The sequence below is a fragment of the Panthera uncia genome, chromosome A2 (genome assembly GCF_023721935.1).
Source record: "Panthera uncia isolate 11264 chromosome A2, Puncia_PCG_1.0, whole genome shotgun sequence".
Classification (NCBI taxonomy): domain Eukaryota; kingdom Metazoa; phylum Chordata; class Mammalia; order Carnivora; family Felidae; genus Panthera; species Panthera uncia.
The window spans coordinates 2,906,664-2,918,131 of NC_064816.1; the positions used below are offsets into that span (position 1 = coordinate 2,906,664).

General features: G+C 61.2%; 2 protein-coding genes across 2 annotated transcripts in view; one reads left to right on the forward strand and one right to left on the reverse strand.

Annotated features, from left to right (window-relative positions):
* The first annotated feature begins 2,044 nt into the window (after positions 1 to 2,044).
* Positions 2,045 to 7,850, forward strand: SHD (Src homology 2 domain containing transforming protein D). The gene is made up of 6 exons (XM_049639634.1): positions 2,045 to 3,041; positions 4,011 to 4,116; positions 4,215 to 4,403; positions 5,405 to 5,528; positions 6,404 to 6,523; positions 7,463 to 7,850. Exons 1-6 carry the CDS (start codon positions 2,745 to 2,747, stop codon positions 7,647 to 7,649), a joined length of 1,023 nt encoding a protein of 340 aa, XP_049495591.1. The 5' UTR covers positions 2,045 to 2,744; the 3' UTR covers positions 7,650 to 7,850.
* A 793-nt stretch (positions 7,851 to 8,643) lies between these two features.
* TMIGD2 (transmembrane and immunoglobulin domain containing 2) overlaps positions 8,644 to 11,468 on the reverse strand; it is an 8,872-nt gene continuing 6,047 nt past the window's right edge. Inside the window, exons 3-6 of the mRNA XM_049643195.1 lie at positions 10,320 to 10,461; positions 9,443 to 9,499; positions 9,162 to 9,372; positions 8,644 to 8,926 (exon numbers count right to left, since the gene is read on the reverse strand). Of these exons, the coding sequence (XP_049499152.1) occupies positions 8,644 to 8,926; positions 9,162 to 9,372; positions 9,443 to 9,499; positions 10,320 to 10,461 (693 nt within the window). The remainder of the gene's footprint in view (positions 8,927 to 9,161; positions 9,373 to 9,442; positions 9,500 to 10,319; positions 10,462 to 11,468) is intronic.

The window sequence follows — 11,468 nt, forward strand, 5'->3', positions numbered from 1 at the left end:
CTCCCCACCGTCCACACAGCGGGCCCCCTCCTCTCCCAGTCAAAAAGCGGAAACCCGAGAGTTCATGTGGCTCTTCAAGGGCACGCCGCAAGGTCGCCAGACCCCCAGCCTGGCTGTCGGCATCCACCGTCTCCCGCTCCTCCCTCCTCCCAGAACCCCTTCCCCGCTCCTCTCCTTAGGACGAGGCGGGGGCCGGCCCCAGGAGCAGCCAGCTCAGAAGCGCAGGAAAGTCAAACGCCGTTTGATTCTGCCTCCGGGGCCTCTAATTGCTATTTCTGACACACGCTGTAATTAGAAGGCCCCTTTCAAATATTTATACCTCAGACGGCTCGGATTTATCCGACCGGGAGAGGGCTCGGATTTGATGAGATCTGTCAACGGCTCGTCCCCGAGCTGGGAATTGCCTCCGCGGCTGACAGAAAACAGGACAATTACCCGCCGTGCTCCCCGGCAGTCCCTGGGGGGGGACACTGCCTTGTCGCTGATTGGAGAGGGCGGGGCGGGGTGGGGGCGACCGGATGGGCTGCAGGAGGAGGACCGAGTTCAACAGGTTCATGTGGGCCACACGGCCAAAGCAGAAAAGAGGAAGGCCCATGGGGGCCTCTGCTGCGCCGAGAGGCTTTGCCTCGTCAGCTCTGGACCTCAGTTTCTCGGCCTGCAGAATGGGGCTAACGGTGTGCATGGGGGCGGGAGACGGGGAACCACTAATTCCACAAAGACACTCTGCTGGGTCTCCAGAGCCACCCCGGCCAAACCAAATCAGGCAATGAGCTTGCGGGCTGGCTCTGAGCAAGTCCTCCCCCTCTCTGTGCCTCTGTTTCCCCATGGGGGAAAAAAATAACTCACTCCTTTCCCGCAAGCCTTCCTTGAGCTCCCTGGGGGGCTTCCTGTTAGAAGCCCCACTTTTCAAACCGGGAAAGCAAGGCACAGACAACATAGACCTTGCCCGACCCACTGTCGTTCCCCAGGGGCATTTTCACTGTCAGCTCCGGACTTCTCTCTGATCCTCCCCACCCCCCTCCCAGCCACAGGCACCTGCCCGCCCTGGGGGAGGGGGGCACTGGGAGAAGGGAACCTGGAGTCCCATTCTTCCCGATCACCCCTCTCTTCCTTCAGCATTAGCGGGAGCTGAGCAAGCCCCCTTGTGAGGAAAGAAAAGGCCTGTTTGCTCTGGAATTGGCCAGCACACCTCTCTGCTCCCCTTGCCCCAGACCTCTTAGTGTCCTCACCAACCCCCCCTCCCGCCCCGCACCCCCCCTCCCGGCCCCCGACAGCCGCAGCTGCCAACAGGCGGCCAGGCCAGGCGAGACCCCTCTCGTCTCCGTCCCCCTCCCTGCCTCCACCCCCAGAAGCCACAAAGGGACAGATGCTGAGGACACGCGCCAGGCACAGATAGCATCTCCCTTCCCACGGCCAGCTGCCCCAGCCCCCTTCCCCCAGGCTGCGATTGGTCCCCTGGGGTGGGGGGTGCAGAGAAGCGTCCTCTTGGGAAGGGGACGCCAGGCCCCCGTCCCTTCCCGTCGCCCCTCGCCTGCTTCCGCGGCATCAATATCAATTTCAGCCAGTGACCTCTGGAACAGTCTGCTGGTCAGTTGCGCCGCCAGAGGCTGGCTCAATTTCAACCCTCAACAGTGGTGGCTCTCACCCCCTCTGCCGGTCAGTTTCACCCCTTCTCGCGGCCAAATCCAGACCCCCGTCTCCCGGCCAATTTCCACCTCGCCTCCTCCCCTCCCCGCCCCGTCCCCCGCCTCTGCACCTCTCGCTCTCGTGAGCAAGGTCAGTCCCGTCTGTTCCCACCTCCCGCGCTCCACGCTCGCTCCTGCCAGCCGCGGTCCTCCGGGTCAGTGTCCAGCTGCCGCGGCCTCGGCCCCGCGACTCCCGCCCCGCACCCCCCCCTCCCAGCGCGGGCAGCGGCTCCCCTCCCCTCCCAGAACAGCTGAAGGTCTCAGTCACCTCGGAGGGGGGCGCAGGGGGAGCGGAGGGGGCGGGGGAAGCCGCGGAGGGGGAGGCGGGGAAGCCTTGACGTCGCTGCCCGGGACGCGGCTGGGGGCCGGCAGGGGCTGGGGCGTCCGCCCGCGCGCCCCCTCCCCAAAGTCCCACCTCCCGGCCGCGGCGGGTAAAGTCTCTCCGAAAGCGTGAAGGGGGATTGGAGGAGGTTTTATTTCCCTTTGTGCCGGCGGCTGGGGTGGGATCGAGGCGGCCGGGCCGGGGGCCGCGGGACCCGGGCTCCCCCCGGAGCGGAGACGAGCGCAACAAAGGATGCGCCGCGCGGAGGTCACCGTCCCCGTGGCCCAACTTTGCGCGCGGCGCCCGCGCCCCGGGGGAGCCCGCCCGCTGCGCTGAGCACCCAGGCGTCCGGGCTGAGCCGGGGCTGGGGGCGCCCGCGGGCGGCGCTGGCCCCGACCCCAGACCCCAGAAGGGAATCCCGGAGCTTCCCGGAGGCGGCGGGCGGCCGAGCGGCGCACGGGAACCGCGCTTCCCGCGGAAACTCCGCGCGCTTCCGCGGATGCCCCTCGCCCTGGCCCGGCCATCCGGCGCTCGGCGTTCAGGGCCCTGCGGGGCGCCCCCTTTCCGCGCCGTCCTTGCCGAGCCGGGCTAAGGTGGACTTTTGCTCTCCTTCCTCCTCTTCCTCCTCCTCCCCCCCCACCCGTCTCCTCCCCCATCCTCCCCGGGAACTCTTCGGAGAAAGGGGGCATGTGGGTCCCCCTCTGACGGTGGCCAGGTTTGGCGTGACACACGCACAAATGGCCAAGTGGCTACGCGACTACCTGAGCTTCGGCGGTCGGAGGCCCCCTCCGCAGCCGCCCACCCCCGACTACACGGAGAGCGACATCCTGAGGGCCTACCGGGAACAGAAGAATCTGGACTTCGAGGACCCCTATGAGGACTCGGAGAGCCGCCTGGAGTCGGACCCCGCCGGCGCCGGGGACTCGAAGGGCCTCGGAGACGCCAAGTACGACTCTCCCAAGCACCGGCTCATCAAGGTGGAAGCTGCAGACATGGCCAGAGCCAAGGTCTTGCTGGGCAGCCCTGGGGAAGAGGTGCGTGGCTGAGTCCCAGAGGTGGGGTGGCCCCAGGAGACCGCGTGGCTGGGAGGGCCAGGCTGGGCTGCCTGGATTTGGGGAAGCTTGTTTCATGGGGAGGCCAGGGCCCCAGCCAGGCCCTCCTCAGTCCTCCACCTGCTGAATGGAGTTTGATATCTGTGCCTTCCCGGTGCACGGCGCTGGTGGTCCCACTGCCTCTCTGGCCCCGCTTTGTCCCCCTGTCCTCCTGTCCCCTGCTCACACCTCTCGTCCTCTCCCCCCCCAGCTCCCCAAACAGATCCGAGGGGATCACCGCCGTACCGCCCTGCCGAGCCCTGGGACATCCTCACCACTATAAGTGCCCCTCCTCCGCTATTATTCCCATTTCACGGAAGTGGACACTGAGGCTCACAGAAGCATCTGGCCCAAGGTTGCAGGGCCCTAGCTCAGTAGAACTTGACCCAGACCTGCCTCCAATGCCCATGCTTTTTTCAGTATTTTCCCTAGAGGATGAGGGAGCCGGCCCAAACCCTCCGTGGAGACAGAGAAGGATTTGAGGAGGGTTGCCAGAGACTGTGTGAAGAGCCCAGTGGTTTAAGAGCACAGAGAGAGGAAGGAGGGGGCGGGGATTCCGGGAAGCAGACGACCCTGCTTCCTACTCGCCTGCTGTGTGACCCTTAGCAAGTCACTTACCCTCTCTGTGCCTTGCTTTCCTCATCTGACAAGCATTAACAATTATTGAAGGAGGGAGGCAGGGCTGTGTGTCAGAGTCAGAACTGCAGGGAGGCAGAGAGGAGGAGAAGCTGGCGTCTGTGCACAAATCCTGGTGGGTAGGTGGAGAGGACTCCCAACCCCGGCGAAAATGAGCCGCGTGGAGCGGAAGGGTTAGATGATTCAGAGAGGGGCGCCATCCCTCCAGAGGGGGTGTCCGCCGCTGGGCTCAGTCTCCCCACTCCCCTCGGGCCACTTCCTTACTTCTCTCTCCAGTCGGAACTCGACACCGAGTACTCAGACCCCTTCGATGCCCAGCCTCATCCGCCACCTTCAGATGACGGCTACATGGAGCCCTACGATGCCCAGAGGGCCGTGAGCGGTGAGTGGGGGGGGGGGGGGGGGGAGGGTGAGAGTTTGGGGGCAGGTGGCAGGGTCCCTGGTGGGTGTGGGCACTGACCAGTGTTCTCGGCCTCCCAGAACTGCCATGCAAGGGGGTGCAGCTGTATGACACCCCCTATGAGGAGCAGGACCGAGAGCCAGGAGATGGGCCCCCTTCTGGAAGGAGACCTCGCCAGAGCCGGCTGCCTCAGGAGGATGAGCGGCCAGCGGATGAGTATGACCAGCCCTGGGAGTGGAAGAAAGACCACATCTCCAAGGCGTTTGCAGGTGCCCCTCCGACCCAGGCCTTGACCTTCCACGGGCCCTGAATGTCCTCACCCTTCCATTTCTTGATCTGGTCTTTTCCCCCTGCTTCAACGTACAAAATAGACCCCAGTCGCCTGCCGCCGTGATAGTTTACTCATTCTCACTGAAGTGTGAAGGACTGATAACCATACATTTCTCTTCCTAGGAGAACTTGTATCTTCCTTGGGAGCAGAAACATCGTTAGAGGGCGATGGAACCGACTCTTTATCCTCAGTGTTGTGCAGGGATAGGCTAGGCCTGGGTTTATGTCACTCGCTTGAGACTTTATCTTTCAGTCTCAGTTGCCTTACCCCTCAAACGGGGGTCATTCTGGCACCTACAGAACAGGGCGCGTGCGAAGTGAGTGGTAGAAAGTGCTGTTGGGGGAGAGGGTACCATTTCTTAGTAACTGTCATTAGGTGGGCTTGGGGTCAGGTCCTGAGTGGGGGAAGCATGGCCAAGTCTCTGACCTCAGTTTCCTCTTCTGTAAAGAGGGTAACCGTACGGTCAGCTTTAAGAAATAAAATAACGTGGGCCAGAGAGAGTTGTGCAAACCCAGCTTGGCCCCAGAAGTTGTGTGACCTGGAGGGACGCTGGGGCTCAGTGCCTCACTCTACCTGTCCATGTCTGGGTGGGGGCGGGGCTCTAGGCTCCAGGACTTGGCCAGAATCTGCAGAATGACCACCCCTCCCCTCTAGCCCCGCCCCTTGCTCTCCGATTGGTCCCTCGTGGAGCTGCCCCGCCCCTGCAAGCCAGCACACCTGAGTGACCACACCCCTTTCTTCTGAAGGCCGATTGGTTGCTCCTGCGCCAATCCTGCCCCAGCCCTTAAGCCCGGCCCCACCTACTGGGGACTCTGATAGGTTGCCCAAGCTGGCACCGCCTCCCTACTGAGAGTGCATTGGCTTGCCCTGGTCCCGCCCCTCCCGGGTGGGGGTTGGACTTAACCGTTTCTTCTCTAACCCTCCCCCTCCCCCCTCCAGTGCAGTTTGACGGCCCGGAGTGGGAAAGGACCCCAGGCTCGGCCAAAGAGCTCCGGAAACCCGCATCCAGAAGCCCCCAGCCCGCAGAGCGCGTGGACCCGGCCCTGCCCCTGGAGAAACAGCCGTGAGTGGGAAAGCTCCAGTTGGAGGACCCTCCCCATCCCGTACCAGCTGCAGATTCCTGGGACTCATTCGTTCACTTCAGTTCTTTCCTCTGCCCATCTTCGCTGGGGACCGGAGCCTGCCCCCGTGACAGACACCTAGCTAGGCCATTCCCCCTGGCATCAGATTCTGGGTTCACGTCTCTGCCCTGCGTCTCTTGGCTGTGCAGCTTTGGGCAAGTCGCTTAACCTCTAGGTGCGCAAGCTGGGGGAGTCCGGGTCCTTTCTGTGCCTCTGCAGCCTAGCGGTTCCTCCGGGAAGTCCCTGACAGCCCGCCGAGTCCAGCCCTGAGGGCACCAGCCTGCGTGTTTATCACGGTTGTTCCCAAACCGTGACACAGAACTGACTGGTGAAGAAGGGGGCACCGGGGGAGAAGGGTCTTTCTTTGCAAACAACCGCCGAGTCTGTTGGGCGCTCGTCTGCCTTTGAGCCCCCGGCTCGCAACCGCTAACCTCTCCCTGAGCACATTGCAGGGAAATATTCGGGAAAGGTTGCTACAGGTGGGTGGGGATACGGGATGTGGCAAGTCTCGTGAAAGCCCAACGCAAGTGGTTCAGTTTGAGGGATTAGGGAAGGGGACACAGGACACTGGGGACCTCGCCTGGGGAGGCTGTAGAGATCAAGGTCAGGTGTATCTGTTGAACTGGGGGGAGCGGCTCCCCGTGGACCTGGGCTCAGCTGCCTGGAAACCAGGCTCCCCCTGAGAAACCCCGGGGGGATTTTTGTCACTTGTTTGCCTGGAGGTCACAAGTCCCTGAATCGGCTGTGCCTGCACCAGGCCCCAGGGTGCGTTTGAACGGGGATGACCCTTGAGGAGACATCTGTCCCCACCCCCTAGGTGGTTCCACGGCCCACTGAGCCGGGCCGATGCTGAGAGCCTCCTGTCGCTCTGCAAGGAAGGCAGCTACCTCGTGCGGCTCAGCGAGACCAGTCCCCAAGACTGCTCCCTGTCCCTCAGGTGAGACCCCAGCCCCCCTGGAGGGACCGAGGGTCGCAGAACTGCCCGCCTCTGGCTTTCGGGTTAATTCGGTGGCAGCCAAGCCTGGCGCCAGCAGCCAGTGGGCGGGGCTTTCGAGGCTGTGGGGGGTGGGGGAGGGCCGGATTCTGGAAAGTGGAGGGGATTTATGGGACCAGTGGGGCGGGCCTTGTAGGGCCGGAGGGCGTGGTCTCCAGTAGATGTAGGATGCGGGTGAGATGTTTCCTTTATTTTTTTTAAGTTTATTTATTTTGAGAGAGAGAAAGAGAGAGAGAGAGAGAGAGCAGGCGGGGGAGGGGCAGAGAGAGAAAAATGAGAGAATCCCAAGCAGGCTCCAACGAGGGGCTCGAGCTCACGAGCTGTGAGATCACGACCTGAGCCGAAATCGACTCGCAGCTCAACCGCCTGGGCCACCCGGGCGCCCCCAGACCTTTCCTTCCAGCTCCTCCAGTCCAAAAGTTGAATTGTATCCGTTTGTGTTCATCGGGGCCAGACTCTCCCAGTGGCCCTTATGGGCATTTCAGTTGGAGATCCCGACTCTACGTGCGTCTCTAAGATTCTAAGTGTGTCGGATTATAACAAGCCCCCAAACTCTGCTGGGCATCCGAGCGTGAGATCCCTAAAAGAACAAGGTTGAAGAGAGCTTGGAGAATAGGTTTCAATCCTGCCCCTGCCACGAGCGCTTCCTTCATGCTAAGGATACAATGATTCTGAGGTTCAAGATCATTCCATTGGGCAGACAGTTTAGAAAGGAGAGGGACCCCCGACTGAAGGTTAACCGGTGGGGAGCCCCGGAAGGGTAGGGCACGGGCTCAGAAGGTTTGGAGAAAAAGCGCAGCCTGTGTTCCAGCCTGCCTTTAGGCTCGCAGATCCTGAGCAGGTCTGGGGTGATCAAGGCGCTCTGCGATGCCTGTCCCCCAGGGGCAGCCAGGGCTTCCTGCACCTGAAGTTCGCCCGGACCCGAGAGAACCAGTTCGTGCTGGGTCAGCACAGCGGCCCCTTCACCAGCGTCCCGGAGCTGGTCCTGCATTACAGCTCCCGGCCGCTGCCCGTGCAGGGCGCTGAGCACCTGGCCCTACTGTACCCGGTGGTCGTGCAGACGCCCTGAGCCCAGGAGCTTCAGCCCCTGCCCTGCACCGCGAGGGCCCAGAGTCGCTGCTGGAGGGAAGCCGGAGGGAGACGCTCGCTGCCCCTCCAAGCCCTGGGCCTTCATCGGGGCCGCTTCTTGGCCCTCTCCCGGGTTCTAGTGTACAGAACTGCGTCTCCCAGCCTTCCTCTGGCCTGGAAAATAAATAAGTTATTGTGCGTTTCAAGTGTCCTTTCTGGGAGGCGGGGATCCCGGCCCCAGGGAAAGAAGGGAGACGGGTGTCCCCCACCCCGGCTCAGGGTGAAGCCTGAATTGCTCACAAGGATGGACCACAACTAAGAAGGCTTGAGGGAAACAGGGAGAGTGAGTATGAAGTCAGATGAAAACCCGGAGAGAGCCGATCCCGGGCAGATACAAAGATGGAGAAACCGAGGGAGGGGGGGAGGCTCTCAGGCCAGCCCTGCCCCCACCCGGCCCCTCCTTTCCGCCGGGGCGGGCAGCCGTGGCCCGGATGCTGCTGCGAATGGACATCTGTCCCCATGGAAACAGCAGAAATGGGGGAGGGGAGCCGGTCCCAGCTGGTGTCACTTCAAGGTGACAGTGGAGCCAGAGCCCCCGGGGGCTGATAAATTCCAGGGACCCCCATGTCCCGCCTCGCCATCCATCTCCAAGCCTACCCAGGGAGGGCGGTGCCTCCGGCTCAAGGCGCCCGGTAGAGGTTGGGGGCATCACTTCTCTGCTAATTGGACGTGACCCTCCAAGGATAAGAGGAGGGAGCTGGCCTGTCATCACAGAGCCCCCTCACCACAGCGGACCCCTCCAGGCGTCCTGGGGCTCAGGGGCCCCCAGACGCCCCTCTGATATCTTTAACGCTCCCCAAGTCACCACAAAATCTGCCTTTCCTTTCTTTATGAGCCTTTGAGTGCCCAGAGGGCGAGGGAGGAATCCAGCCTCCTTGTGAGGACACGGGTCTTGGGCTGTGCGGCTGGGCTCCCCGACCCCTTCTGGAAATCAGTCACATTTTCACGTGGCCACTGGCGGGGGGCGGGGGGGGGGGGGGGGGGGGGGAGTGGGTGTCTTTTCTGGGTTCCGATCCCTCTTCAAGGAGCCCTCTTGGCTTCTGCTGCCCAGAGGGGCGTGGGTCAGGGGAGACACCGACTGTAGAGATGGGGGGACCCGGGCTGGGGCTGGGGCAAGGCTTCTGGGCCAAACGTGGCTGGGGGTCTGGGGGTCTGCGGGAAAGAGATCGAATAGACCCGTCTGGACCTCCGTGGGGATGTCCAGCACCTTCCCCTCCACTGGCCACGCCTCAGTCTTCTCTGGGCGCCCCCGGGGCTGGTAGAGGACGTTACCCTAGAGAGGATCCCCTGCACGGGTGTGGGGGGGAGGGAGGGATGCCACAGACTAACAGGGGAAAATCCCAGGAGACCGCCTGGCTTTCTCCAGCCTTCCTCCGCTTCTGCAGAACACGAGTGTTGGGGCCAGACTTCTCCCTTTATTCTCCGTCTCTCCCCCCCAACCCCGCAGCCCCACCCGCGCTCCTTCCAGAAGGGGCAGGTGGGGCGCCCGCCGCGGCCTCGCCAAGTAGCTGCAGTTCCCGCCTCCGCCACGCGGGGGCAGGGCCGCCGGCGGAAACCGCCCGCCGTCCTCCCGGCTACCTGCGCGGTTACCTGAGTCCCCGCGCCCGCGGCCACGGCCACGGCCACGGCCACGGCCCCTGCCACCGGCGGCGCGACCAAGAGTCCTGAAGAGGGGGTGGGCGGGGCGGGGCGCAGGGGGCGGAGCTGGAGGCGGGACTCGCGGCGGGGGCTCACCTGGGTGGCTGGAGGTGTGGTTCGCGTTGGGCAGCAGGCGGTCTGCAGAGGAGGAACCTGCGTGTCGCGGGGGGGGGGGGGGGGGTGGGGGTGCTCACCTTCGGGTCCAGCCTCCACCCTTCAGGGTCACAGCCTCCCTACCCCACGTGGGACCTCACGATTCCTCCCCTGCCGTGCTGCGGGAGTCGGGGCAGGTGCTCGCTCAGAACCGGTTTCCTCTTCTGAAAAACGGGGCTACCCACCTCCGTCTTGCTCGGTTATTGCAAAACAGTCGCCAAATGGATTTTTTTTTTTTCTCGCCATGAGCCCCATCCCCCTGGTCGTGAGCTCCACCGTCCCCACCGTGAGTTCCACAATGCTGGCGATGGGATCCGACACCCTCACGACTCCTGGGTTTTGAGCTCAATCCTGGTGTCTAGCCTATTTTGCATACAAGGGAACTGGGTCTCAACCCCGCTTTGAGCAAAAGTGTTGCTCACCTCAGCTCCCCTTTCTCTCTCTGTTTCAGGGGGGGCAAAAGAAAAAGAAAGGAAAGAAACGAAAGAAAAAGCTTACACTGGCCTGAACTTGTGAGTCTGGCCGAATGTAATCCACATAACAGATCGAAATAATCGCTGACGTTTCCTGAGGACTTATCATGTTCCAGACCCGGTAATAAACTCTGTAGATATGATTACTTCAAACTCACCTAACCTAACCCATCGCTGAGGAATCAGGCACAGAGGGGTCAAGTTACCTGCCCAAGGTCACACAGCAAGTGACCGGCCCAGTGGGGCTTTGTTTCCAGGGCTGTGTAATTGATGTGAACTCCAGCCAAAGTTGCTGCGATGAACATGAGGCCCAGTGCCCCCGACCTCTTCATCTTGTGTGTTCTCACACTGGAGTTGGTCCCTCCGGGCGGCCGAGAAGCTGTTCCAGAAGCTGTTCCGGGGTGGGGAAGCCAGCTGTAGGGAGCTGGACGCAGGCGTCACGTTACTAGAAGGTGGGGACAGGCAGGACAGCCTTAACGTACCGCCCTCCTGCCAACGGGAGCGGAATGGGCATTGGGCCAGGAACTGAGCAGGCCGGGAGAGCAGGAGCCCTGGGTCAGCTTGAGTGTCCCGGCCCCGTGCAGGGCTTGGCCCAGAGCGAGGAGACCTGCAGAGTGGGGAGAACCTACGCGCTGGGCTCTCCAGAAAGCTGGCTGCACGTGCCTGGACACGTGTTAGCCTTCTCTGCGCCTCAGTTTTCTCATCTGTGACCTGGAGGCAGCTGGCTTGACGGATCTGCGAGGTCCCTTCCAGCCTTGAGAGCCCATGGTTTTCCACCTGGATTCTAGAATTCCCTGCTCTTACACACTCTGAGACTGGAAAATCCTAAAAGCCTATGCAAAGTATCTAAGCTACTGCCGTGCTAAGATTCCAGAATCGTCTATTCCTTTATGTCAGTGTTTCCCAACCCGTTTTCATGATCAGCCTCCTGAAGAGCTTTTATTTTTGATTTTTAAGGTTTATTTATTTATCCTGATAAATTTTTTTAACATTTATTTATTTTTGAGAGACAGAGCATGAGCGGGGGAAGGGCAGAGGGAGAGGGAGTCACAGAATCGGAAGCAGGCTCCAGGCTCTGAGCTGTCAGCACACAGCCCCATGTGGGGCTCGAACCCACGAACTGTGAGATCATGACCTGAGCCAAAGTCGGATGCTCAACCGACTGAGCCACCCAGGCGCCCGTCTTGTATTTTTATTCATTTTTTTATTAAGTAATGTCTATGCCCGATGTGGGGCTTGAACTCACAACTCCAGGATCAAGAGTTGCATGCTCCGTGGGGCACTCGTGCTGTCTCTCTCTCTCTCAAAAATAAATAAATACACTTTAGAAATTAAAAAAAAAAAAAAAAAAAAAGAGTCGCATGCACCACAGACTGAGCCGGCCAGGCGCCCCATCTGTATGTTGGATATACTTTAATAACACATTTTTAGAAAGATTCTGGGATTGTTTTTTTTTTTTTTTTCAACATTTTTTTTTTTTTTTTTTTTTTTTTTTT